The sequence below is a fragment of the Pararge aegeria genome, chromosome 26 (assembly GCF_905163445.1).
Source record: "Pararge aegeria chromosome 26, ilParAegt1.1, whole genome shotgun sequence".
In the NCBI taxonomy this organism is placed as follows: domain Eukaryota; kingdom Metazoa; phylum Arthropoda; class Insecta; order Lepidoptera; family Nymphalidae; genus Pararge; species Pararge aegeria.
Window position 1 is genome coordinate 2243660 of NC_053205.1, and position 25668 is coordinate 2269327.

The window sequence follows — 25668 nt, forward strand, 5'->3', positions numbered from 1 at the left end:
AGCAGGGTCGCTGCAAACTGCGCCAATCGGCCGTCGAATGTCAATGTCTCGTATACAGGTCCCAAGTATCTTTTACTCCAGTTTATTACGTCTCGTATATAGGACGTAATTGTCCTTTATACAAGTTTAGTACAACTCGTACACAGGTCGCAAGTATCTTTAATGCAAGTTTAGTACATCTACTATTCTGATCGCAAGTGTCTTGTGTGCAAGTTTCGTACATGTCGTAAAGGGATCTAAACTGGCTTTTATGCAAGTAAACATCATCTCGTATGGGGGTCGCAAGTGTCTTTTATGCAAGTAAAGTAAATCTCGTTACAGCTCGAAAACGTCGTTTATGCAAGTTGAGTACGTCTTGTATACAGCTCACAAGTATCTTTTATGCAAGTTTCGTACGTTTCGTATAGGATATATAGTGTCTTTTATGCAAGTAAAGTACGTCTCGTATACAGAGCGCAAGTGTCTTGTATGCAAGTATCGTACAATTCGTATATGGATCTTAAGTGTCTTTTATGCAAGTAAAGTATACAGGTCGCAAGTGTCTTTTATACAAGTTTAGTACGTCTACTATACCGATCGCAAGTGTCTTGTATGCAAGTTTCGTACATTTCGTATAGGAATCTTAAGTGTCTTTTATGCAAGTAAAGTACGTCTCGTATACATGTCGCAAGTGTATTTTATGCAAATAAAGTACGCTCGTATGCAAGTCGCAAGTGTCGTTTTGCAAGTTTAGTACGTTTCGTATACAGTTCAAAAATGTCGTTTATGCAAGTTGAGTACATCTCGCATAGTCAGTGTCATCAGTTGACAATGCCTTTTGTGCCAGTTTAGAATTTCTAGTATAAATCGATTAGGATTTTTAAAAATGAGCTCATACTGATTCTTTAATTAATAAATAGTTTTCAATTAAAATTCTTGATTCTCAACCAGTTTGTATGAATTGAGACTGTGAGTCTTCTTCTAAAACTTAAGAGCTAACCTTCTCTATCCATGGCCCTCTCTTTTACCTCTTTATAAGTCCCCACTTTGATATAATACACTTTAGTCTCGTACGGGACTCTAGACGATGTAGAGATACCTCGTTGTCGTAGTCCTTATTGTATACAATTTTAAAATAAACTACCAGTTGATATCTTAGAGATGTCTCTGAAAAAGTTTGTATTGAACGTAAGCTAGAAAAGTCCTATTATAGTATCAAGGAGTATGTCAACGATAAAAATGCTTTGGTGTAAATTATTGCTATAAGGTTGCTTCTTTATTTTTTAAATGACAATGTAAGATGGTGATAACATAAAAAAAACAACCAGAGAAGTTTGTTGTGGGTTTCTTCTTAGACCAGGGCGCGTTTGGAACCCTCGTAGCTTAAGCTTTAAGTGGACGGATTTAGTTACCGCCATCATCTCACTACTATGTCATGTTTTACATGTAATGTACGCATCAAAACTGTATCTATGTATTGGATAAACCATCTATGTATTGGATAGAAGCAGGCGTTACTTTGCGGAAATCCATGATATTTTATGAAAATTAAGCTTAATTTGCTATACTCCGCGAAAATTTGTAAAAATAAATGTTAAGATAACAATTATTCATTGTAAAGGCACCATCTCCTGAGGATGCTCCGGTTTCGGAGCGAAACCTGCATAGAGGGTACATTGCCGAAGATCTGTTTTGTGTGGAGTATAAGGATTGAATAAATTATAAATAACACCATACAGATTCTCCTGTGTTTCGCTGAGTCTAGCAAATATAACTTAATTTTCATAATATGTGCCTATTTGAATAAAGAAATATTTGACATTGACTTGGCTTATATTCTTCTACTTCTATTCTTTCTATAAGACTGATGTGAAAGGCATATACTAATTTCGGCATTCACGGTAGAAGAGCCGTAGCTTGATTGGAGAAAGCGCTCAGGCCGCGATTGCCAGAGAGTCGCAGGTTCTAATGCTGTCGGTTACGAAAATTTTTGTATGCATTTTAAAATTTATAAAATTCTCACGTTCTTGTTCTAGGAAAGGTCTTGTGAACCAGGAGACAAGATTCCAGACTCAGGTGGCAACGTTGACTGAGCTCGCGGAAACGAGATGCAGCGAGGCAGAGAACGCGAGAGAGCTGATAGTGGCGTGCAGGAAAGAGATAGAAGAGAAGGACCAGCAAATAGAACGTGAGTTCTTTTTAATTCGTCGGAATCTTTTTTTTTTCATATTTTACCCAGAGCCTGAAGCAAGCGCGGGGCACGTTGTATATTCTTTAAAAAAAGCCCTTGTTCTGCTATGGGTTCTTAAGTATGAAGTGGTAAAAATACGATTCAATACTCAATACGTATCTTAAATACAATACTAGTAGTATTTGTTATCTATTTTTTTCGGCCGATTGGCGCAGTGGGCAGCGACCCTGCTTTCTGAGCTCAGGCCGTGGGTTCGATTCCCACAACTGGACAATGTTTGTGTGATGAACATGAATGTTTTTCAGTGTCTGGGTGTTTATCTATATATTATAAGTATTTATGTATGTTATTCATATAATTATTCATCAGTCATCTTAGTACCCATAACACAAGCTATGCTTTCTTTGGGGCTAGATGGCGATGTGTGTATTGTCGTAGTATGTTTATTTATCTATAGATTACAATTTTGTGGTTATTTAATAGTGTAGTAAATTACTATAGGCGATGTCTGTGTGCGTGTGCGTGTCTGTCAGTCAGTCAGGCAGAGATGAGCGGTATTAAATATGCGGGGCCCTCTTACGCGCGGGGCCCGTAGCAATTACTACTCTTGCGAGGTTTTTAATCCGGCACTGATTTTACCCGATTACTCGAAGACACAGTTAAAGCAAGCGATATTTTAATTGCTTGAAACGCACATAACTTAGAAAAGTTAGAGGCGCATGCCGGGATTCGAACTCGACCCCTTGAAGTCGTCCTAACCACTAGGCTATCACCGCTAGTATTTGTATAACACTTTAATCACTATTTCACACGAAAACTGATACAAATCATAATTAATATTCTCGAAATATAGATGATCCATATACGATTATATGGCTGTGTGCCAACGTACGATAGCACACACTCCAAAACACATGAAAAACATCAACCTATTTCAACTCTTATTTCAAACTGGGTTAGAATCAAATTTCAATCAACTTTTTTTTTAAATACATTGCGTAGGCACTTACTGTTTCAGGCACATCAGAAAGCCATGATATGTGTTTCAATGTATTTGATATGGCTAAAGATTTTAACGTTGACCTTCGGCTTTAAAGTGAATGAACGCTTCTGTGTTACATATATATTATTACTAGACGTGCCCTGCGGCTTCGCCCGCGTAATTTTGGAAGGCAGCATACTGCTATATAGTCTACACCTACAGTCATATAAGAGATTTTGTGATTTTTTCACAAACATTTTTTTATTTTAGGTATTTTTTTTTTCAATGAAAAGTGTACTATATTATTTCTAATACCTCAAAGAATATGTATAGAAAGTTTCATGAAGATCGGTTAGTAGTTTTCGCGTGAAAGCGTAACAAACATATTTACAATCACATTTATGATATTAAGTAGGGATTTGTTTTTGCATGCCTGAGAGTTCTCGATAATGTTCTCAAAGGCGTGTGGAGTCCACCTATCCGCACTGGGCCAGCGTGGTGGACTATGGCATAAACCATTCTCAACGTGAACGGAGACCCTTGCCCTGTAGTGGGCCGGTAAAAGGTTGATTTGATGATGACGATGATGTGATTTGTTATTAATACAGGAATTAAGACGAATCTTGGGAATTTGATGTTTTTTCAGGACCAAAAATAGCCACCGCCAATTACTCACCGTCCTTTCGAATAATTCTATCATTATCATCGTCAGTCTATAATAGTCTACTGGACTAAAGAAGTCGTTTGCTTAGTTAGGACGTGAAGAAAGGACAATATTTGCTGTAAATAGACGAATGTTGCTGTGAACCATCCATAGGAATTTCATATCTTTCCAGGACCAACAATAGCGCATGTTACTCTCCATCCTTTTATCTAATACTATCATTATCATCGACAGCCTATAACAGTCCACTGCTTCACTAAAGACCTCAGGTGAATAGTTCGTTTGGTTGCTTAGTTAGGACGTGAATAAAGGACAATATTTGCTGTAAATAGACGAATGTTGCTGTGAACCATCCATAGGAATTTCATGTCTTTCCAGGACCAACAATAGCGCATGTTACTCTCCATCCTTTTATCTAATTCTATCATTATCATCGACAGCCTATAACAGTCCACTGCTTCACTAAAGACCTCAGGTGAATAGTTCGTTTGGTTGCTTAGTTAGGACGTGAATAAAGGACAATATTTGCTGTAAATATACGAATGTTGCTGTCAACCATCCTTGGGAATTTGATGTCTTTCAAGGATTAACAATGATGTTACTCTCCGTCCTTTCAACTACATCTATCATCATCAGCGACAAGTGTGATGAATAATATTTATAATAATACTACCTGTTGCCCGCGACTTCGTCTGCGTTTGATTTTGTTTTTAAAGTATTCAGTATCGCTAAGCTTTAAATGAGTATAGTAGTATATATATATAACATGTGACTGCCAATTAATTATAGACAAATAATTTGAAATAAAATAAAATTGCGACTATAATTAAAGATCTAAGCTATCCTATCTCTTAAGTTGGAGCAGACTGCTCACGGTGTGCCAATTTAATTTAAAATCGGTTAAGTAGTTTAGGAGTCCATCGCGGACAAACATCGTGACAGGAGATTTATATATATTAAGATATACCTACTACTATACTCATTTAAGGCTTAGTGAACTGAATACTTTAAAAACAAAATCAAACGCAGACGAAGTTGCGGGCAATAGTATATTATAATTTACTCTTTTTAAACCAAAAGCTGATATTAACAGTCGACTTAGTAACGGACATAAATAATAAATTAGTTTGCGTTCGAGACTCTAGGCCCGCGGTCTTCGGACACGAAAAATGTTATTAACCTCGTGTCCCAAAAATTGGTCTTTACGTCTGGTGACCCAAGAGCTGGCGCTTATTTAGCCCAACGACTAAGTCTAGCAATTCAAAGGGGCAATAGCGCCAGCATATTGGGTACCATGCCCGTAAGTGAACAGTTAGACGGCTTATATTTTTTGTAAATAATTTTAATTTTAATTATTATACGGAGATAAAATAGTTTGCGTTCGAGACTCTAGGCCTACGGTCTTCGGACACATTTTATTAACGTCGTGGTCAAAAATTGGTCTTGACGTCTGGTGATTATCATCGACAGCCACTGTCACTGCTGGACTAAAGGCCTCTCACAACGAGAGGGTTTGCTCATGCTGGGTGAGTAGGTGATAGCAGTAGAAGGCACTAGTAGCACAGAGGACGATTTTGCCCTTTCTCCGTCATGTTACCTTAGTAGCCACGTACGACACCCGTGGGAAGAGTTGGGAAGAGGTCAATGGCGTGCACTCGGTTTTTGAGCAGGGTATGCATAAAGCAGGTGCTTGGCATAAAATGGTTTTACTATTCTATTCTAGTATTCCCCTTAAATACGAGTTATATTAAAAAAATTAAAAAGTGTGTGTCAGCTCCGACGCACGACTGGAGTTTACTCCTTAAACGAAACATACACAAAAAGAGTTTATTTAGTTGAATAAAGATAAATACCATATGAAAGGGTAAATTAAAAATCCTGTGCAATTTATTCACACACGGCGGAAGTGTAACTTCTCAAAAGTAGCCTACGGGGGATTGAGGTGGATGTAGAGTATCTGAACTATTAGGATAAATGTAATGTTTATTATTTAGTTTCCATGGTAACAAGAATAGGAAAAAAAAATGTATAATGTTTTCTATCTCACTCTGTCCCATATATTTATGTGTTTATTTCTTTACCTAGATATTATAAGGTAACTTAAATAGGAAAAATAAGTTAATCGAAGTCGAAAGCGACGTTGCATGTTTGAGCATCACAGTTTCCGGGCATGCAACGTCGCAAAGCGAAAACGTAACGAGGTCATTCATCCGTAGATTTTACTCCTTACATTTTTCTCATACCGGGCGCCTTATATATGAAAATCGATTCTTAAGGAGTAAATTCCAAAAGAAAAAATGAAAAAATCTTATTTTTATATTGAAAATTGGAATAATCTTCTCAAATTAGTGTATTTTCATCGGTCCTCGATATGTCTACAAAGTTTGAACGAAATCTGACTGTTTAAAGTGGGTCAAAATAGCGTCCAAAGAAGTCTGTTACAAACATACAAACATACATACATACAAACATACAGGTGAAGCTAATAAAAGCGTGTTAAATATGGGTATGCAATCCTTATACTCCACAACAAACAGATCTTCGGCAATGTATCCTCTACGCACGTTTCACTCCGAAACCGGAGCATCCTCAGGAGATGTTGACTTTACAATAAATGAGGAGAAGATCACTTAACAATTATTTACTGTAAAGTGAAAACGAGAGAGAGTGAGAGTGAGCGAAATCTGCGTAGAGGGTACATTGCCGAAGATCTGTTTGGTGTGGAGTATAAGGATTGAAGAAATTATAAATGAAACCATACAGATTCTCTTGCTTTTCGCGGACTATAACAAATTAAGATTAATTTTCATTATATTGAAAATTTGTATGTAAAAATATAATTGTAATACGTTTTAGAAATAAAGGTTTTTTTTTTAATGTTTAAGGCGATAACGGCAATTAGTATCGCAGAACAAAGACTTACCTGTAACAAAGACGTCTTAAGCATCTGAGTAACCCCTCAAAATAAATCACCGCCCGAAGCGTCGTCGTGCAAACAAAGGCGATATTTTTAGTACTTGAAAAACATTAGTCTTGCGACTGACACTCCATTGTTTATTTTTTGGTATTATTTGCTGCTGATATTGAAACTATATTCATATTGCAGAAAAGAGCTGTACGGTCAATACCTAAACTTAAATTACGTGAATCCCTCCGTGAAAACATTAAAAAAATATATCTAAATTTAAGAGAAACTTGCAGTGCAATATACTAGACTACATAAAATAAGTAATTCATTTAAAGGAAATTTGCATACAATTTTACAATAAATTACCAGTTGATATACCTATTGGAGAAGTCTCTGAAAAAGTTCAAAGTTTGTATTAAACGTAAGCTTGTAGAAAAGTCCTATTATAGTATTAAGGACTATGTCAACGATAAAAATGCTTGGGTGTACATTATTGCTCTAACCAGGTTGGTTCTTTAATAGTTTTTAAAGGACAATGTGAGATGGTGATAACAACCGGCTAAGTTTGTTGTGGGCTTCTTCTTAGACCAGGGCGCGTTTGTAACCCTCGTAGCTTTAGTTTTAAGTTGACGAATTTATTTATCGCCATCAACTCACTGCTATGTCAGATTTTACATGTAAAGTACGCATCAAAAGTGCCATCTATGTGCCTATTTGAATAAAGAAATATTTGACTTTGACTTTAAAGAAATAGGTATACTTACGGTGGCCTCACAATATATTTATAACAATATAGTATTTGTAAGACAAAAAATGTACGTGATTGAGTAACAATCATCCATACTCTCACAGTTATAATATTAAATAATAATATTATTTTTTTTTTTTTTTTTTTACATTTCGAATAATTTTTTTTTGTAATATAAATAGGTGCTGTACATTTTAATTGCTTGAAACGCACATAACTTTGAAACGTTAGAGGTGTGTGCTGGGATTCTAACTCGCCCCCTAAAAGTGAAGCCACTTAAAATAAATGACAACTGCTTGTTTGTAGTGGAATAAAAAGAATGAGTGTGTATTAGTGTACACACGTAAGAAGTGAAATTCCTGTGACTTCTTTATTAACAGTCATATTAATTATTTTTACTAGTTTTAATATAATAATTTACATTCACTGATATTAACAATCAAAGACTGCGGTTGACCTGAAATAACTTTTAAAAAAATACCATAATCACACCCACGTGTTGAATGTATTAGATATAAATGTGGCGCGTAACAAAAAATGTGACTCAGAAAAGAAGATGGCTCGGAACAGAAAAATATGGCGCATAACGGAAAAATGTGACGCATAACCGAACAATGTGACGGTAATCCCACTTTTCACCACAATTTCCCACGCCGATAAAAAAGTTTCACTTCAATATCATTTACGGAATAAAAGCATTGCTCTATGAGGTATTTTTATTTAATATCTTATAATAATTTAGTAAGTAATTTTAGTTTTAATAAAACAATTTACATTCACTGATATTTACATAAAATGAGCTTAACCTGAAATAACTTAAAAAAAAACACCCACGTGTTGAATGTATTAGAAATAAATAAGGCTTGTGACTGAAAAACGGGATATAGAAATGAAGATAGCGCGTAACAGAAAAACGTACAAAGATGGCGCGTAACAGTAAACGTTACAAGATGGCGCGTAACAGAAAAAACGTTACATTGTGATAAAGAAGCTTTATGTGGTGGAATAAACCAAAAACGTTTAATTCCTCAGAACTCAAATGCGACTTGGCAGCCGCTTACAAGGAGGCCGAGATGGTGCGACAGCGGAGCCGATCCCTGGAGGAAGAACTGGTAGCCGCGAGGAAATGCTCCGCGGACTTGGCTGACGAGTTGCACAGGCGGATTGGTGAGCCAAGTTTAATCCATACTAGCTTTTAATAAGCCAAGTTTAACAGCTTCGTTTTAAAACTTCAATTCTATTTCATCTCTCGAAGTGTCTCATCATAATATACAACGTGTGAATGAAAATCGAAATAATACTGCTGAGTTTCTTGCCGGTTTTTTTCTGTAGAATCTGCCTTCCGAACCGGCGGTAGAGTCACTACAAGCATACTGACTTGACGTTTCAAAAGTGCTTATAAACTAGGCCTCATTGAAATAAATGAATTTTTAATTTTTAATTTGAATTTGAGGATTTAGCGTTATTTACTGTCTCCAACAATTATCTTTGAAACCGAAAAATTAATAGTTTCTGAGTAAACCTCATCATGTGACTCCTGTCTCTTTATTAGGTACGCGTCGCGTAGAGTAGGTACTATGCGCGTGTCGCTCGTTTATCTTCAATAGGGTTGTCATAAGTAAACATTTAAAATTCTTTAAATTTATTTCTATGGAAAAGTATTTATGCTTCTTTTGATTTATTTTTACAGGTTGATTCCTTATCCATATGATATATGAAAATAAAGTTTATTTTATACTTTACTTACTATCCGATTTTATAAAATAAAGTGAAGTAATAAGAAGCTAAGCTTTATCACTAAGCTGCGGTTTCCCCAGATTGCCAAAATTAATATATGACCCCAAGAACAATGATTTATTTATAATGTTCATTTCTATGGGGGATCCCAATAACAAATGACAATTGATTGTATTTCTGTAAATTTTCTCTGTGGTGTAGAGTACCAATGACGAATATTGTATGTCAGTTGATGTACAAAGTATGTTTCCAGAGGAAGCAGTCAGACAACTGCGATCTGAACTGGAGGATGCGATCTCAAGGAGAGCTGAGCTGGAGTCTAGGGTACAAGTGCTGGAGCGAGATAAAGAGAGACTGGAATGTGAGAAGCTGCAACAAGAACAGAAAGCGAAAGAGGTAGATTTCATGCTTTAAATTTAATAATTGTATAAGGAAGCGTTTTTGTTACTGAATTTGAATATTAATTCAATATAATTGAATAATAATAATAAGAGTTTTAAGAAATAGAAAAAACATAGATGCCTGATAATTCTCCATAATGTTCTCAGTTGTTTGTGGAGTCTACCAATCCGCACTGGGCCAGTGTGTGTGTGTATTACATAGCCTAGTATTTCAAGGTCAAAACGTGAAAACATCCTATAGGCTTAGCGGGTAAGTAATGTTATACTGGAGTCCCCAGGGGCTTCTATGATTTGAATAATGAACGTCACGCACGTCGTATCTACAAAAAATCTGTTCATCCTAATGTTGCTATTTCGCTCTAATGTATGATAGCGTTCCTGTCACTCACCAGAGCCTATGAAGCGCGAGCCATAGATTAAAGATTGTAAAAAAAATCCCTCCAAAACTTTATTTTATTGCCAAGTGCAAAGTGTGAAAAGTAGAGTATTGTAACAGGGTAAAAGCCTTTCACACTGTGGGAGGAGACCCTCGCTCCTGCAGTGGGCCGATAATGGGTTGATATGTTGAAGATTATTTCTTTTGACAGACTCTCGAAGCAGCGGAGGAGAACACGATAAAATGGCGCGCGGCGCACGAGGCCGCGCGGTCGCAAGCCGCAGCGCGCGCAGAACGGATGCTGGCGGACTGCGAGTGGAAGATGAGGGAGTTGGAGAAGAGAGCCAGGGATGCGGAGAAAGAGAAGAAAGAGGTGAGGGATTCTGACCACTTGTAACTTTACATATTGTTAATATGGTCTATTCAGCTGCTTGTATTCTATTAATAATAGACGACCGATCAGAGGGCCCACCATCAAAATCCATCGCCTATCACCATAAGTGCTAGAACCCGTGTTCCTGTAATTATACCTCGCCCTTCAGAACGGCAGGGTTTTACGTATCTCGCGACAAGCTTGGGACAGGCGTAAATCTTACAATCACTGCTGTCAAACATCACTTTTGTTTATTTATTGTATGGAAAAGGCACGTTTGACAGCAGTGATTGCAAGATTTACGCCTGTCGCAAACCTGACGCGAGACCATAGTTATAGTGCGCGGCGGAAGAAATAAGCATTCTTCATTCAGACAGACGAGACAATAATACGTATATCAGTACGTATCGCTTTCTAGTGCGTAATGAGGATCAGTATTGACAATATTATGTCAAATAAATAAATAAATATACTACTTACGACAATGCACACATCGCCATCTAGCCCCAAAGTAAGCGTAGCTTGTATTGTGGGTACCTACTAAGACGACTGATGGATATTTTTATGAAAATATTAGATAAACACCCAGCAGTTAAAAACATTTATGTTTTATTTCACACAAACATGTTTCACTTGTGGGAATCGAATCGCATTTTTGGTCCCAGAAAGAGGGTTCGCTGCCCACTGCGCCAATCGGCCGTCAAATGTCTGACACTGTATGTTTCAGTTAACAGAAACAGTCCAACAGCTAAAAGCTGCACCACCGACGCCCTCCCACGTCGCAGAACTCCAGCAGCTGAGAGGACTGGCATCTGAGCAACAGAGGTCGGTTCAGTCCCTCACTCTACAGATCCAGAAGGTAGAGACGAGAGAAGAGGCCTTGAAACTAGAAGTGCACAGACTGAAGGACCTGTTGGAGAAGCAGGCCAGGATACAGAAGGATAAAGAAGAACAGCACTTGCATGTAAGTTATCTTTTATATATTTATTTTTTCACGTGACCACTTCACCTTTGGTCTCCGAGGAGAGCATGTTTCACTGCAGATCACAAGGCACCCGGACGGAGGTTAGTAATTGGCAGTGATTCACCCCCGTGTCTCGAAGAGCATTTCAAGCCTGTCGGTCCTGCTTCTGATCTCGTATCCTTGACGACCGAAAAGGTCGTGTCTGAGCTGCATTTCACCAGACTATTAGAGTTAGGGAAAAAGACTGCGCCTGTGTTTGCGCACACTTGTTCACTATTGGACTCCCGCCTAGTTGGAAAATCTTACTGGGGATTGACCAACGAAATCGGTTAGGAAACCTTTTACCCGTAATATTTCTACCGTTCGTCGTCTTCGTACAAACCGTTGACGACACTTGTACGCTTGTGAATATTCGCTGTTTCGATACCCCTTTGTGTACTTATGGAGGTAACCTTAAAATAACTTATATAAGTTAATATTTATATGGTGAGAAGTTCTTAGACCGTAAAGTGTCAAGTCGCGATTTTCCGGGGTTGCGTGAAGACCTCCTAACGTCATTGTTCCGAATTCACTGGTAAATTCTTATAGCTGGAAGAACGCGAAAAGCTACGAGAAATCACGAAAAGATGTTAGAAACATTCTGCCACGTACTAAACCTTCATTTGTTTCCTGTTCTCATACATTAATTTATTTTTAGTGGTTTCTTGTAGTATATAACAATAGCTAAACATTCTTCTTCCAGGCAATAGAACGTCTAGAACAGCAGCATTCCGAAAAAGTTACAGCGCTTAAAGCGGAACACTCCGAAGCCGTTGCGAACGCGTCCAGCGCCCGCGCAACGCTTGAGAGAGCACACGCCGAGCGGACGAGGACGACTCTAGCGCAGCTTCGCACCGAGGCCGAGAAGGACGCCAGAAACGCGGACAGGAAGCTCAGGGAACTTACTACCAGGGTGAGTGTTGAAGGTCGGACGGACGGACGGACAACCATGGACGTAGACAGCAAGTTGCAGGGAACTCGCAGGGAATTCGCAGTTCAAGGCGAAGCAAAAGGACGACAGAAAAGCAGACAGAAGCAGACAGAAGCAGGGGTACCAGTTTTAGTAAAATCACTTAAAGGTGGATGCAGAATCGCTGAGGAGGTCGGTGTCAGCGACCATGAAGTAGACGATCTGAAGATTATTCTAGCACCCTTTAAGCCGATGGAGAAGGAAGCCACGCGGACAGAAAGCTAAGGGAACTTACTACCAGGTGAGTATGGAAGACTAAAAAGGTGCAAGATGAACTCCACAACTCTTAGAGATTTGATCAAAAATTTCGCAAAAGAACCAGGTATATCTCAAATTTATGGAGTTCGAACTTATTTTTTATAGTAGTCATTGGCGGATCAAACAGATGGCCCACCTGGTGGTAAGTGGAAAACTATCGCCTATAAAAAGAACAACACACAACAACACCTATACTTAAATACATTATAAACTAACTCATATTATTTACTTCAATACATTATCTACTTAAGTACATTATCTACTTAAGTACATTATATTATTATTATATATAGAGGGGACGCCTGCCAGTGCCAGACGGGTGATCAGTCCTCTGTAAGGACTATTCCACCCTATTCCCCATGTTGGGACACAGGTTTACTGGTGTCCCGGCAGCATCCCCCCCTGCAACCTACCAGTCTCTTTTGTGAACCTCAGGATGTCCCCTATAGAGAGGTTTGCTAGGTCTTCTACACTAAAACTGTCCTTACCTTGTAGTTCCCATCTTACCATCGCGTACATGGGGCACTCAGCTATGAAATGAAAACTGGTTTCCATCTCGCCACACTCTGGGCAGGATGGATCTTCTGCAATTCTCATTACCGTTAGGTGTCTATTTAACAGGCAATGTCCTGTGGTTATGCCTGCTACCAGTGCTATATTGGTTCTGCTCCGTGACATTAGTTGTTTTGTCTTCTTCTTGTCGAATGACTTCAGAAACAATTTCGATTGCCTGTATTGCGTTGAATTGTTCCATCTTGTATTCGATTCTCTTTCCGTGATGCCTTCTATCACTCTTTTTGTGATGTTGTATGGAATGGGTAAACAAGGCTCAGGCCCGTAAAATTGGATGCTTGCGCCCATTCTTGCTAGCTCATCTGCTTTTTCATTGCCCCGATTTCCTTTATGGCCAGGAACCCAGGCAATCGACACTTTTGTTAACTCCGCTAGTGAATTTAATGTTTTTTTACATTCCTTCACCAGGGAAGAAGTGGTATCCTTCCTACCAAGGGCCTTTAGTACAGGGCCCCAAGTCTGCTATTACAATTGTGTGTCAGTGATCGATCAGTGACTTCATAATTGTCAATTTTGGCATATTTGGTAGTCTGCTAACACAATGGTGTCATTATGGTGTCATTATGATTTTCCGATGGAAAACCACTGACACTTCAATGAACATTTGCTATAGTCGTAAAAATGTAATAGGCCCGTTTTGACATTTGTGCTAGACCATAGAATGTAACTTGGAACGAAACTGAAAGAAACAAAAAAAATAAAAATCAATTACATACAGTGTTTTAAAAAATACGTAAATTTTTTTGGGACGTTAAATAATACGAAAGAATATGTCGCGAGTATTCTTTTTGCGCTTACTTCATAGTAGCATGCAATTTATAATTGTTGCGAAACGTTCCGAAAACAGTTACGTTCTCAGTCTTTTTTTTTTTTATACTAGAGCTGTAACCATTTTTTTACTGAATATCGAAATTATATACTGTGTAGTTATTTTTACTGCAACGAATGAGCTTGGTTCTCAAAATGGGTTCTAAATAATGAGTCTGAGTTGATGTGTCTGACCAAGCGGCACATGACTGAAGCGTCCCCGCGCGCACTGCGCAGTTTTTCGTTCCTCATCTTGTAAAGTTGACTGTGCGCTCGTTTAAGTTTGATATATATTGTTTACTTTTACGTTAACTATGGCTCTTCTATTTTGGACATTAATTTAAACATAGTGATTTGACTCGATTTTTGTTTTTATATAGTACTAACTCTGTTTCAACATGTTGAAAAGTGGACGTATAATCAACAGCCAGTTACGCGTATTGGTTGTGAAGTTAAAGGAATACTTTGAACGAACGAACACTTTACAATACATAATAATATCAATCCAGTACTGATACAAACTTGAATTAATTTATCGTGAGTATCGAGTACAGAGTCTTATGGTTCCATAACTAGTTACGTCGCGATGACAAATGTCAAAACGGGCCTATTATATTTTTACGACTATAGTCTGCTGCACAATGACAATTCAATGATCGCACGAATTGGTAGTCTGCTAATATTTTGACAGTTCTATTGATCATTGTGAGACCATTGAGACGCAATTCTGCAGTCATTGCCTTTTAGCAATATTATTGTTGATTACAATTAAATTGTGAAGTGTGAGATCATAATATTCAGATTAAGGTGGAATATTTTTAAGTTGGCTAAGACTATTGATGTTCTTCAATACCATTTGATTAAGCGTAGCAGGCGCCGTCGAGCCCGCAGCTTGCTAAGAAACAATGTAGACTACTTTAGGATATTCCCGATGCGGAATTTATAAAAAAAGGAGTTGCTTGGGAAGCAGACTGTAATGAGTCAAGTGTGGGAGCTCGCTCCACTTAGGCATTCCCAAACCACGGTAAGAAAACAACTTTAATTTTCGTTGCTTTTTAATTAAGTATAGTACCTATATCTCAGAATATGTTATGATGGTTGCAGTTACTGGTAGCACTAGCATTTTATGCATCTGGCTCTAAAAATAACGATTGGGCAGAGAGCCCCCAACAATGTTTCTCAGATCACTGCCTCAAGAGCTGTGGGACAAATTTAATAAAAAGTGTTAAATGTCCAGAGTGATAAGGATGCTGAAGTGGAGTGATGGATGAAGGGAGAAATTATATTTTACCATTTATATGCTGAGTACTTTACCAAGAAGAATGCTTTTTCAGCTTCTATGAAAAAAATTACTTCAGATATCATAGATGGGACACATGTGGCAATAATAAGGCCAAATGTTCATGAAAGGCAATATTATAACACTAAGGTATTGCATTCCCTAACTGTTATAATAGTAACTTTAATATTGAACTCATATTTTAATATTATGTGATATATCTAGCCAATAATCTTCAATGTATTTAACAATCTGTGACGCAGATTTAAATATATTGTGCCTGCAACCCAGGCTCTGCTCTTAACTCCAATGTGTGGCAGAGTCACCCACTCAGCCAACACTTAACTCCATTAAATGATAATGGGGCATGAGGTTTTTTTTAGGTATTACTTATTTAAGGTTTTTTTAATTAATTCCAATATAGATTTTTAATTGTCAAGGTTAATATTGGTTGGATTTTCAGGTGAGTTTTTCCTCTGTGGAAAACTATGATGACCACAACTTAAATACTATAGAGGGGAGATACACCACACTACTCTATGCATGAAACTTGTGACTGTATGCAATACAGTAGAGCGCTGTAAAAGTATATTGGAAGAATGTTTCAGGTAAAGTAAATAAAATGCTTTAAATAGCATGTTAGGGTCTCCTAGATTGAAAACTGTAATAAATCATGTACATAGTTTGATGGTCAAGTGTTTTATTTCCAAATATCTTTTTCTGGTAATTGTTTAGAGCAAGTATGCATAATATATTATAGGCATAATGCATACTTGCTCTAAACAATTGCACTGCTGGCAAGATTGCAGATGCATGTTGTGTTTGGCACAATATAAAAGCCACAACACAATTAAAGCAATTCTTCTGCAAGAGGCATTTAACTTTTGTGTGTTATTAAAATTATTTTTATAAATCTATGAGGAGACAAATAATACGAGTTAATAAAGATAAGACACTGAACAATGATTTTTATTTACAGTAATTTAGTTTACAAATGAATACATGTAAAAAATGAAGACTCTTCAGCTGGATTCCAATAAAAGCAGGAAGATATAATTTCATTTTGAAATCCAAACCTTTATTGTTACCCTTTTTATATTCATTGCAAGAATTATTTATTTTATCTGATGAAGTTCCTTATAGATAGAGGACAGAATTCTTCAACAGATAACAGCAAATCACTTTGTTCGCAATTAGAGCCGAGTTGGAAAGCTCTATCTCATAAGGACTTGGTTCACAGAGACTTCAACTAGTAAACCAGGGTCTGCTTGAAGGTTGGGCACTGCAGCAGGCTCTTGTCAAAAGACTGTGGACAAAGGCATATATTATGAGTATATGTGTTCCAAGGGTTAAACATAGTGTTTTGTCCTATTAATCTATTGTTTTTAAATATTCTACAACAATTTTTTACTCTGTTACAGGGATGCTGGTCACAATTTGTGCAATACCTTAAATGGGTCCACAAGTTAATAAAAGATAAAAATTTTAAAAGAAAATAGAATAGAATGAAAACCTCCTAGCTTTAGTTTTAAGTTAAAAAATGTAGTTAGCACCACCATGATAAGTACAAGTTCATTAGCACCTGTGATAAGCGTACATGAATAAAGAATAAGAATTTTATTAAATTTTTGATTACTCCCCATATTTGTTTTTTTTAATTAAATTACCAGAGATACTGTTGGAAACACACCAATTTGATACCTACTTAGACTTCATATCATGCTTAAACAGTACAAGATTGCATTACTTACTTTCGCTCTTCAGTGGGAATTTATTTATAAAATTTGAGCGTAGGTACGCAACCCAATGTCGCTTCGCCTGGCAACGTCCGTTATTGGTACAGCTGCAGTGTCCAGGCTGATCTGTCTAACTCTCCAAAAGCAGCGACGAAGTTTGCTCGATGAGGAACATTTTGTTTGTTTTGATTATAATTTATATATTTTCACTAGCACAAAATAACGTCAATGAAATTTAATGTCAATTCGACAGTTACAGATTAAAAATAATTATTTTTGACAAAATTTGGCACACAAAATATTTGTTTTTTGGGTTCCTTCGATTGTTTTACCAAATGTGATACAAAGTTCGTCTTTAGAACACAAATCAATAACATTTAAAAATATTTCTAATCAAAAATTCGCTTAATTGGACATTATTAATTAATGGTAGTTTTTTTTAATTTTACTTCTCAAACACAGTTTGACCAAATGGCAACACTGATTCTCTTTCTACCACAATGCAATTATCATCCAATTACAATCCAATTGTAAGACCATTGTGAATTTAGTAGACTAGCGACTTTGGGCACAATGATAATTGGATTGCAATGGAATGGTGTCATAATGACAAATCTTGTAAAATAGCAGACTTGGGGCCCAGCTTGACTGTCACTGTAAATGATAACTTTCTTTGTTCCATGTATTTAGGGTTTCTAATAAGCTATTGGCACATGCCATGATGGCATATGTCTCGGCTTGGAAGACACTTGCATATTTGCCTAGACTTATTGTTTGTTCCTTTTCTGGAATGGTGCTGTTGTAGATACCAGCCCCACTGAGCTTTGTGGACTCCCGCCTAGATCCATCCGTATAGCAGACTATGCTATGTTCGCTGGCGGTTTCTATCTCCCATGTCTCCTTCGGTCCTATATGCACTCTATATTTCTTGTCGAAGATGCGCTGCCTTTTAATGAGATCATTATTCATTATTATCATCGACAGTTTATCTCCATATATTTGGTCAATAGTTGCATGTCCTTTATCCATGAAATTGCCATTCCATTGTTTTGACACTTTCATCCTGTACCATTGTACCAGTGCTCTTCTTTTAGTTTCCAAGTCTAAAGGATACAGTCCCAGTAGAACCTCCAGCGCTGCAGACGGTGTAGTCCTTATAGCACCCGAGATCATTAATGAGGCCATCCTTTGTACTTTTGTCAGCTCTTTACTGTTTGTTTTAACTTCAGCTTTGTTCCACCATACTATTGCAGCGTACAGAATTCTAGGAAGTATAATCGCCGTATATATCCATTTCATTATATTCGGCCTCATACCCCAGACTCTGCCCACAGCTCTTCTACACTGTATGAGTGCTACTTTAGCCTTGTTGCATTGTTCTCGTATATGCGTACTAAATTTTAGGGTGTTATCAAGTATAACCCCTAAGTATTTTATTTCTTTAATTATTTCTAGCTCCACACCTTCAATTACAATTGGTGTCAGGTGTGTTATTTTCCTTCGTTTGGTAAAAAGTACTAGTTTCGTTTTTGTAGGATTAAGATTAAGTCCTTTGTCCCGACACCATGTTAACGTAGTCTTTATACCAGTCTTCATGATGTTCATCACTGTGTTAAGGTCTTTCCCTGCGACTAGCAGTACCCCGTCATCGGAGTAGGCCTGCATGTATATCTTCATTTCATTGATTTTTTTAACCAATGAGTCTAATAAGAGGCACCATAGTAGAGGCGATAGGCATCCACCCTGAGGAAAGCCTCTGTTCGATTTTATGGTGATCGTCTCTTTACCTATTTCAGCCGATATCGTACGATGCTTTAGCATGTTCATGACCCAGCATTGTACTACTTTCTCTATTCCATCTCGTTCAAGAGAGTGTTCTATAGCTTTACGATTCGCTTGATCGAATGCTCCCTCCACATCGAAAAAGCATCCAAGTGCGAATTCTTTATTAGTGAGTGATCTTTCTATCTTCACCACTAGATTGTGAAGAGCTGTTTCAGTTGATTTAACTGCCATGTAGGCGTGTTGATTATCGTGTAGTGGCAGGACGCTCGACTCTAGTTTAGTCCTTATATGTCCATCTATTATCTTTTCCAAGGCTTTCAATATGAAAGATGATAGACTTATGCATCTAAAAGATTTTGCTTCTTGATAGGTTCTCTTTGCTGGCTTCGGGATAAATATCGCTTTGACTTTGCACCAATTTAGAGGTAGATATCCGCTTGCTAAACTGGCTCTGAAGAGTGCTAATAGTGACTTACTTATATATTTGTATGCTATTTGCAGCATTTTCGGAAGTGTGCCATCCGGTCCTGCTGACTTATATGGCGCAAATGCGTTTATGCTCCATTCTAATTGTTCTTCGGTTATGATGTTCACTGCTGTTGACCAGTCAACAAAGGCGTTTGAGCACCTCACTTTTTCTTTACTTTTTACTATTTCCTGACACCCGGGAAAATGTGTTCTCATCATTTCGCACAGAACCCGTTTTGGATCAGATACTAGTTCGTTGTCTCTAGTGATACTACCAAGTTTACAAGTTCTATCCTTTGCTAGCACCCTCATCAGCCGTGCGGCCCCTGAGTAGTCTGTTATTCCATCACAGTAAGAATGCCAGCCATTTCTATCTTCTTTCCTGCACATATTGCGGAATTCAGTTCTGATTTCCCTGTAAGCTCGCCAGCTGTCATCGTTGTCTTTTTTGAGTGCAACTCTGAGAGCTCTGCGGGCTTTCTTTCTTTTCTTTTGTAATTCTTTACTCCACCAAGGTTTGCCTTTCCCTGGCATTATCTCCCGTAGTGGACACGCGATATTATAGGCGTCTGAGAGAACTTTTTCCAGTTCTCTCGCTCCTTCTTCTAGTTCTTCCAAATTACTATAGCACAAACGGTTTGGTGAGTGTTTGCTTACTATTGAAGCAAATTTTCCCCAATCCGTCTTCCTTGCGTTCCTAAAAAGAGCTTTTTCTACTATGCAATCTATATGGAAGATTATTCTACGATGATCTGAAAACGAATCGTCTTGATCAACCCTCCATTCCTTGACATAGTGAGAAATATTTTCAGTAGCTAATGTGATGTCTAATGATACACTTCCTGCCTTGATTTTGTGACAAAGGTTTTGACATTCCCAATGTTCATGATCTCAAGATTATTACTCGCAATAAATTCTATCAGTAGTTCTCCTTTTTTGTTAGTGTTAGTGCTACCCCACGCCACATGATGTGAGTTTGCATCACAACCAATAATAATAGGAGTTCTCTTACCTCTGTATCTTATTACAGTTTCTTCGAGCTCTTTTGTTGGTGGGTTGAAGTCTGTCTCGCTGGGAATATAGGCAGAGATGAAACCCACTCTTTTCTTGCAGCCATCTGCTAGCGGTGTGGTTATTTCCACCGCCACCAGGTCTCTGTAACACTCAGATGCTATGATTCCTAAAGATTTGATCCTGTTACTAGCAAAGATGCATGTCCTGGGATTCAACTCACCATCTCTGTGGTAGATTATATCCCCTCCCAGACATCCCATGCCAGCCACGCGTCCTTTAGCGACGTATGGTTCTTGTAACAGGGCCAGGTCTATTTTTTCCCTACCCACAAATTGGCAGAGTTCAGTCGTGGCTTCTCTGCAGTGGTGTAGGTTTAACTGTAGTACTCTAAGTGTTTGTGTTGTGTGTGTCTGTTTATCTGTGTGCTTTGCCGTTTTGTGTGAGACTGTGTTATGTTAAGTGTAAGTGTCTTTGTCATGTGAGGTGCCTATCCGACACATGATGACTCCGAGTCCGTCAGTGGGTCCCACCTAACGGGCCCGCTACTTTCTCGGAGTCGCTCATGTGTTGGCTCTTCTGTGGGCCGGTGCGAGTCCGTACCGGGCACGCCGTCACGGGTTCCCTCGTGCCAGGAGGGCACTGTGGGGGGGTGAGTACATTATATAAGTAATAAGTACATTATATACTTAAGTACATTATTTACTTTATATACTTTAATACATTATATACTTAAATACATTATATACTTACTAACATTACATATTTTAGTACATTATTTAATTAAATACTTTATATACTTACTAACATTATATACTTAAGTACATTATATACTTAACTACATTACTTACTTTAAATACTTACTATAATACTACTACATTATATACTTAAGTACATTATTTACTTTAGTACATTATATACTTAAGGACATTATTTACTTAAATACATTATATACTTAAGTACATTATATACTTAACTACATTATTTGCTTAGATACATTATATACTTAAAAACATAATTTAATTAAATACATTATATACTTACTTAGATTATATACTTACTTACATTATATACTTAAGTACATTATTTACTTAAGTTCATTATATACTTAACTACATTATTTACTTAAATACATTATATACTTAAGTACATTATATACTTAAATACAGTATATATTTACTTACATTATATACTTAAGTACATTATTTACTTAAATACATTATATACTTAAGTACTTTATATACTTAAATACGTTATATACTTAAATACATTATATACTAACTCACATTATTTACTTAAATACATTATATACTTAAGGACATTATTTACTTAAATACATTATATACTTTATCTAGAAGCACGCCCTGCAACGTCCTGTGTCCATCAGACTTGAGGCGTAGGTCAGCATCATGCACCAGCAACCACGCTCTTCTGACCACAACACAACATACAATAATGCTTGCGGCAGAAATATAATGGCAATAGTGTTTCCCCGGACGAGCTCTGTCCCAAACAGCTTGATGAACTAACCTTGATGATTTACAGTCTTGTTTTGACAGCGTCGAGTAATGCTCCGTCTTATTCCTTCCCCAGTTCGAGAACCTAAAGGAGGTGCTCGCGTCAAAAGAAACTCAGTTCGAACGCGCGATCGCTGAAGCTAACAGCAAGGCGGACTGGGATATCCTCCAGTTACGCCACCTGCTGGACAAGGCGGACATCGCCTACGCCAATAACATCGAGGCCATGAACCAACGCTTCGAGAAGGAGAGAGGTACGATGAGTTAGAACTCTCGGAGCACTTTTTGATTAATTTTTGGGTATTAATTTTTATAATAAGAATTTTTTCTGAATTTTTTTCTGTGCCGATGGGACGCTTCGATCATGGCCAGTCATCAGATCGTTGGTCAGTATTGCCCCAGAAGTAGCCAGATTACTGGTCAGCATTGCACCAGAAATAACCAGATCACTGGTGCAATACCAGAAAGGTAATTGCGATGACTTAAGATCATCATCATTCATCATTAGCGGCCCCCTACAGGGCACGGGTCAGAATGAGAAGGGTAGGCCGTATTCCACAACGCAAGTGCGGATTGGTAGACTTCACAACGCCTTGAGAACTTTATGAAAACCTCTCAGGCATGCAGGTTTCCTCACAATGTTTTCCCTTACCATTAAAGCATGTAGGTATTATTTAATTCCTTAAATTAAAAACTAACATAACTCCGTAAAGTTAGGTGGTCGAAATTGCTGTCGTTTCAGCAGCAAATTTCATCAGCTGCTTCCAAATTTCTAAATGCAGAAATTTATTAAAGTTTTAATTTGTAATCACTAGTTTTGTAAAGTTTACAACACTAGTTTAAGGAACAATATATTGGTCATGTCATCACTCAACGAGAAAATAATAATTACAGAACAATTAATAAGCGAGTGGTCAGAGAAGGTTAGAGAAGTAGAAGAACAGGCAAGCACGGCGGCAGCGGAGGCGAAGAAGGTTCTAGAAGCGACAAGAATGAAACTGATCGCGGAAAAGAACGAGGTCATGAACAAGCTGAGAGATAAACATCAACAGGAAGTTGGTGAGTGGAGGGGTCATTGCCTAGGGTAGTTCATAGGGAGGTGGGGGATTTATTAGGGTCTATTACCCTTAGGCAGTAAAAAATCGACTAGTATGCCGTCGAGGAAAATGGCCTAACGGTTAAAGGTCTGCCAGAAAAACCATCGAATGTGCAACTTAAACAAAACACCGGTTCCGTACCTACTTTTGATATGGTATTTGTTCAAAATATTATTTGTCAATGTTGAGTGAATTTAATTCAATTTTTTTTTATTTGGAATTTTCTTAATTGGAATTTATTAATAATAAATTCTTATTTAAAAAAAATTTTAACATCTGTTTGCCGCCTATTTTTTTTAATTTAATCTTTAAAAATCCACTCTATAGACGATCAATGGGAGTACTTCATGTCAGACAAGGAGAACTGTCTGGAACGCATGAAGGCGGAGTGCCGGCAAGAGGGAGAGGAAGAGAGACTCAAGAGAGAGAAAGAACTACTCGAGGAAATTGCAGGTTGGAAACTATGGAGGGTAGAGGTAAGGAGAGTCATCTGTGTATATGAAAAAGTGTCGTCAAAATGTATTAAATTAGGATGGCGCCACATTTGCATCAGGGTAACTCTTAAAAGAAGCGCCAAATATAAATACCGTACTATTTACTGTTTACGAAATAAAATCACTCTAAACCCACGTTTGGTTATAATAAATCTGTAAGGTTATATTTACCACAATATTTTGTACAACGTAAGTTGTTGAAATTCTCAATAATTAATTAAAAAATTCATCTACGATTGCTACATTCATACCATACCCTGTGCATCCACCAGCGCCATTGTGGAGGATTTTTGAACTGTTATTTAGCGCAACAACTGGACACTTTTTCAACTTTTCTCCCATATAAGATGACTCTCCTTACCTCTACCCTCCATATTGGAAACAAATAATATTATTATCACAAACCTTTTAGCTTCAATAGAGCTGTATGAAATATATTTTTTGTTGTCTAGTTTAAATTTCTAACGTAAAACGCTTCAGAAAAATACAACGAAAATTCTTTATTGTAAAAATCTTTCAAATTTCGAATATTAAACGATTCTATAAAGTACTATGAAAATCCTATTTTGTTGAATAAGTATAAAACGCTTCAGCTTTCAGTGCTTTTATTGTTTAGTTTAATTTTTTTCATTTCGAACATGAAACGCTTCAGCAATACTTTTTGGTCGTCTCGTTCAAATTTCGAATGATAAAACTCTCAGCATAGTAATAAGAAAATGTTTTACAGAACTGAAATCGCAAATTCACTCGAAAGACACAGACTACGACCAACTGTCAACGAAGGCGGCCGCTTGCGGGCGGGAACTGGCCGTCACAGAGCAAGAGCTGAGGTATTTATTTTGTAAACCGAAGATTTTGTATATATGCACATAGACCAGACCAACCCCTAGCATGAGATCTGCGCTCGCTTTTTAGAGTCGATTTAATAAAGTATTTCACTTTTTTCTTTATTATCGACCTATTACCGCCCGGTATAAATACTAGGATATATAAGTAGAGCAGTGTATACACACTGCTCACACACACACACACACTCTAATCATCAATAGCATATAATAGTCCACTACTGGAGTTAAGGCCTCTCTTAATAAGAGGGATGACCATAATCACAGTACATGGTAGTAGTAGCACAGAAGATGCTCCCGTCCGTTCTCCGTTATATTTTCTTAGTCACCTCATGCGAAAATCGCGGAAAGAGGGGTGTGGTGACAACTGTATTCCGATCTGTCATCATCAATCAGTATAAGAAAATAGGCTCTTTTAGGTACTTATGTATTTATTTGACATACTTGAACGCATGCCATAAGCTCCGGTCTCCTCTCACATTGAGAAGGTTTTAGGATGTAGTCCACTACGCAGACCCAATACAGATTGACAGACTTCACACGCTTTTAAGAACATTGCGGAGAACTCTAAGGCATGTTGATTTTCTTACGATGTTTTCTGCCGTTTAAGTAAGTGATATTAAAATGTCCGAAAAGCAAGTGGATCTTGTCGAGGATCAAACTCGGTAACCACAAAGGTAAAGTCGAAGAGTGAAGTTTGAAAAAAATAAAATAAGACACTTTATTTATTTATATGTATGTTTTTATCACACTTTATTTATGACTAATAAGACTTCATTTACTTTGAGTAGTAAATCAAATACATGCAATGGTAATAGACTCATTATATTAGGTGTATAATGAGTCGAATTACTTGTAAAATTAAATTCAAAAATATTTAAATGCTGTTATATACATTAGCTCTACGAAATCGACTGTACGATTGCGAGCGCGAATCATACTAAGGGTTAGCGTGCACGCTCCTAAATATTTTTATATAAAAAAACGTACTCATGCATGCGCTTTAAGAATAACTTTTGCATTGATGCTATTTGTTCTTCTGTTGCAAATTATTAAATAACATTATCATGACATAAATTGCCATAAAAATCAAAAATGTAGGAAATTTTAAGGATGTTTAATTATAGAACACGAAATCCTAGATTCAAATCCGAAACTCACTTTCGCTTTTTTTTCTTGCTTCTGGCTTTACACAGATTGTAAATGTTATTAGTGATGTGCATACTTTTGCTGTTATATTATAAGCACAGTGATGCAAAGCTGCCCGCGCATTATTGTATTTTTAGCTAAATGCTTTGGTTTTGTATTTTTATGGCAACCGAATAAATCGATCGATTTATCTTTATAGTTTTACGCATGCATTTAACATTTCTTTGGCAAGTAATTAATTAATTGTTACCATTTATCTTTTTTGTCATCCGCACTTCCAAACGCAATTGGTAGCTAAATTTAGTCTTCTAAACACT

General features: G+C 37.3%; 1 protein-coding gene across 4 annotated transcripts in view; it reads left to right on the forward strand.

Annotated features, from left to right (window-relative positions):
• The window catches only part of LOC120635356 (golgin subfamily A member 6-like protein 22), a 50921-nt gene that overhangs the window by 16175 nt on the left and 9078 nt on the right, over nt 1–25668 (forward strand). For all 4 annotated transcript variants that reach the window (XM_039906349.1, XM_039906348.1, XM_039906350.1 and 1 more), the window contains exons 2-11: nt 2016–2167; nt 8505–8639; nt 9463–9605; nt 10198–10359; nt 11087–11323; nt 12066–12275; nt 21843–22020; nt 22661–22825; nt 23191–23316; nt 24085–24187. In XM_039906349.1, the coding sequence (XP_039762283.1) occupies nt 2016–2167; nt 8505–8639; nt 9463–9605; nt 10198–10359; nt 11087–11323; nt 12066–12275; nt 21843–22020; nt 22661–22825; nt 23191–23316; nt 24085–24187 (1611 nt within the window). The remainder of the gene's footprint in view (nt 1–2015; nt 2168–8504; nt 8640–9462; nt 9606–10197; nt 10360–11086; nt 11324–12065; nt 12276–21842; nt 22021–22660; nt 22826–23190; nt 23317–24084; nt 24188–25668) is intronic.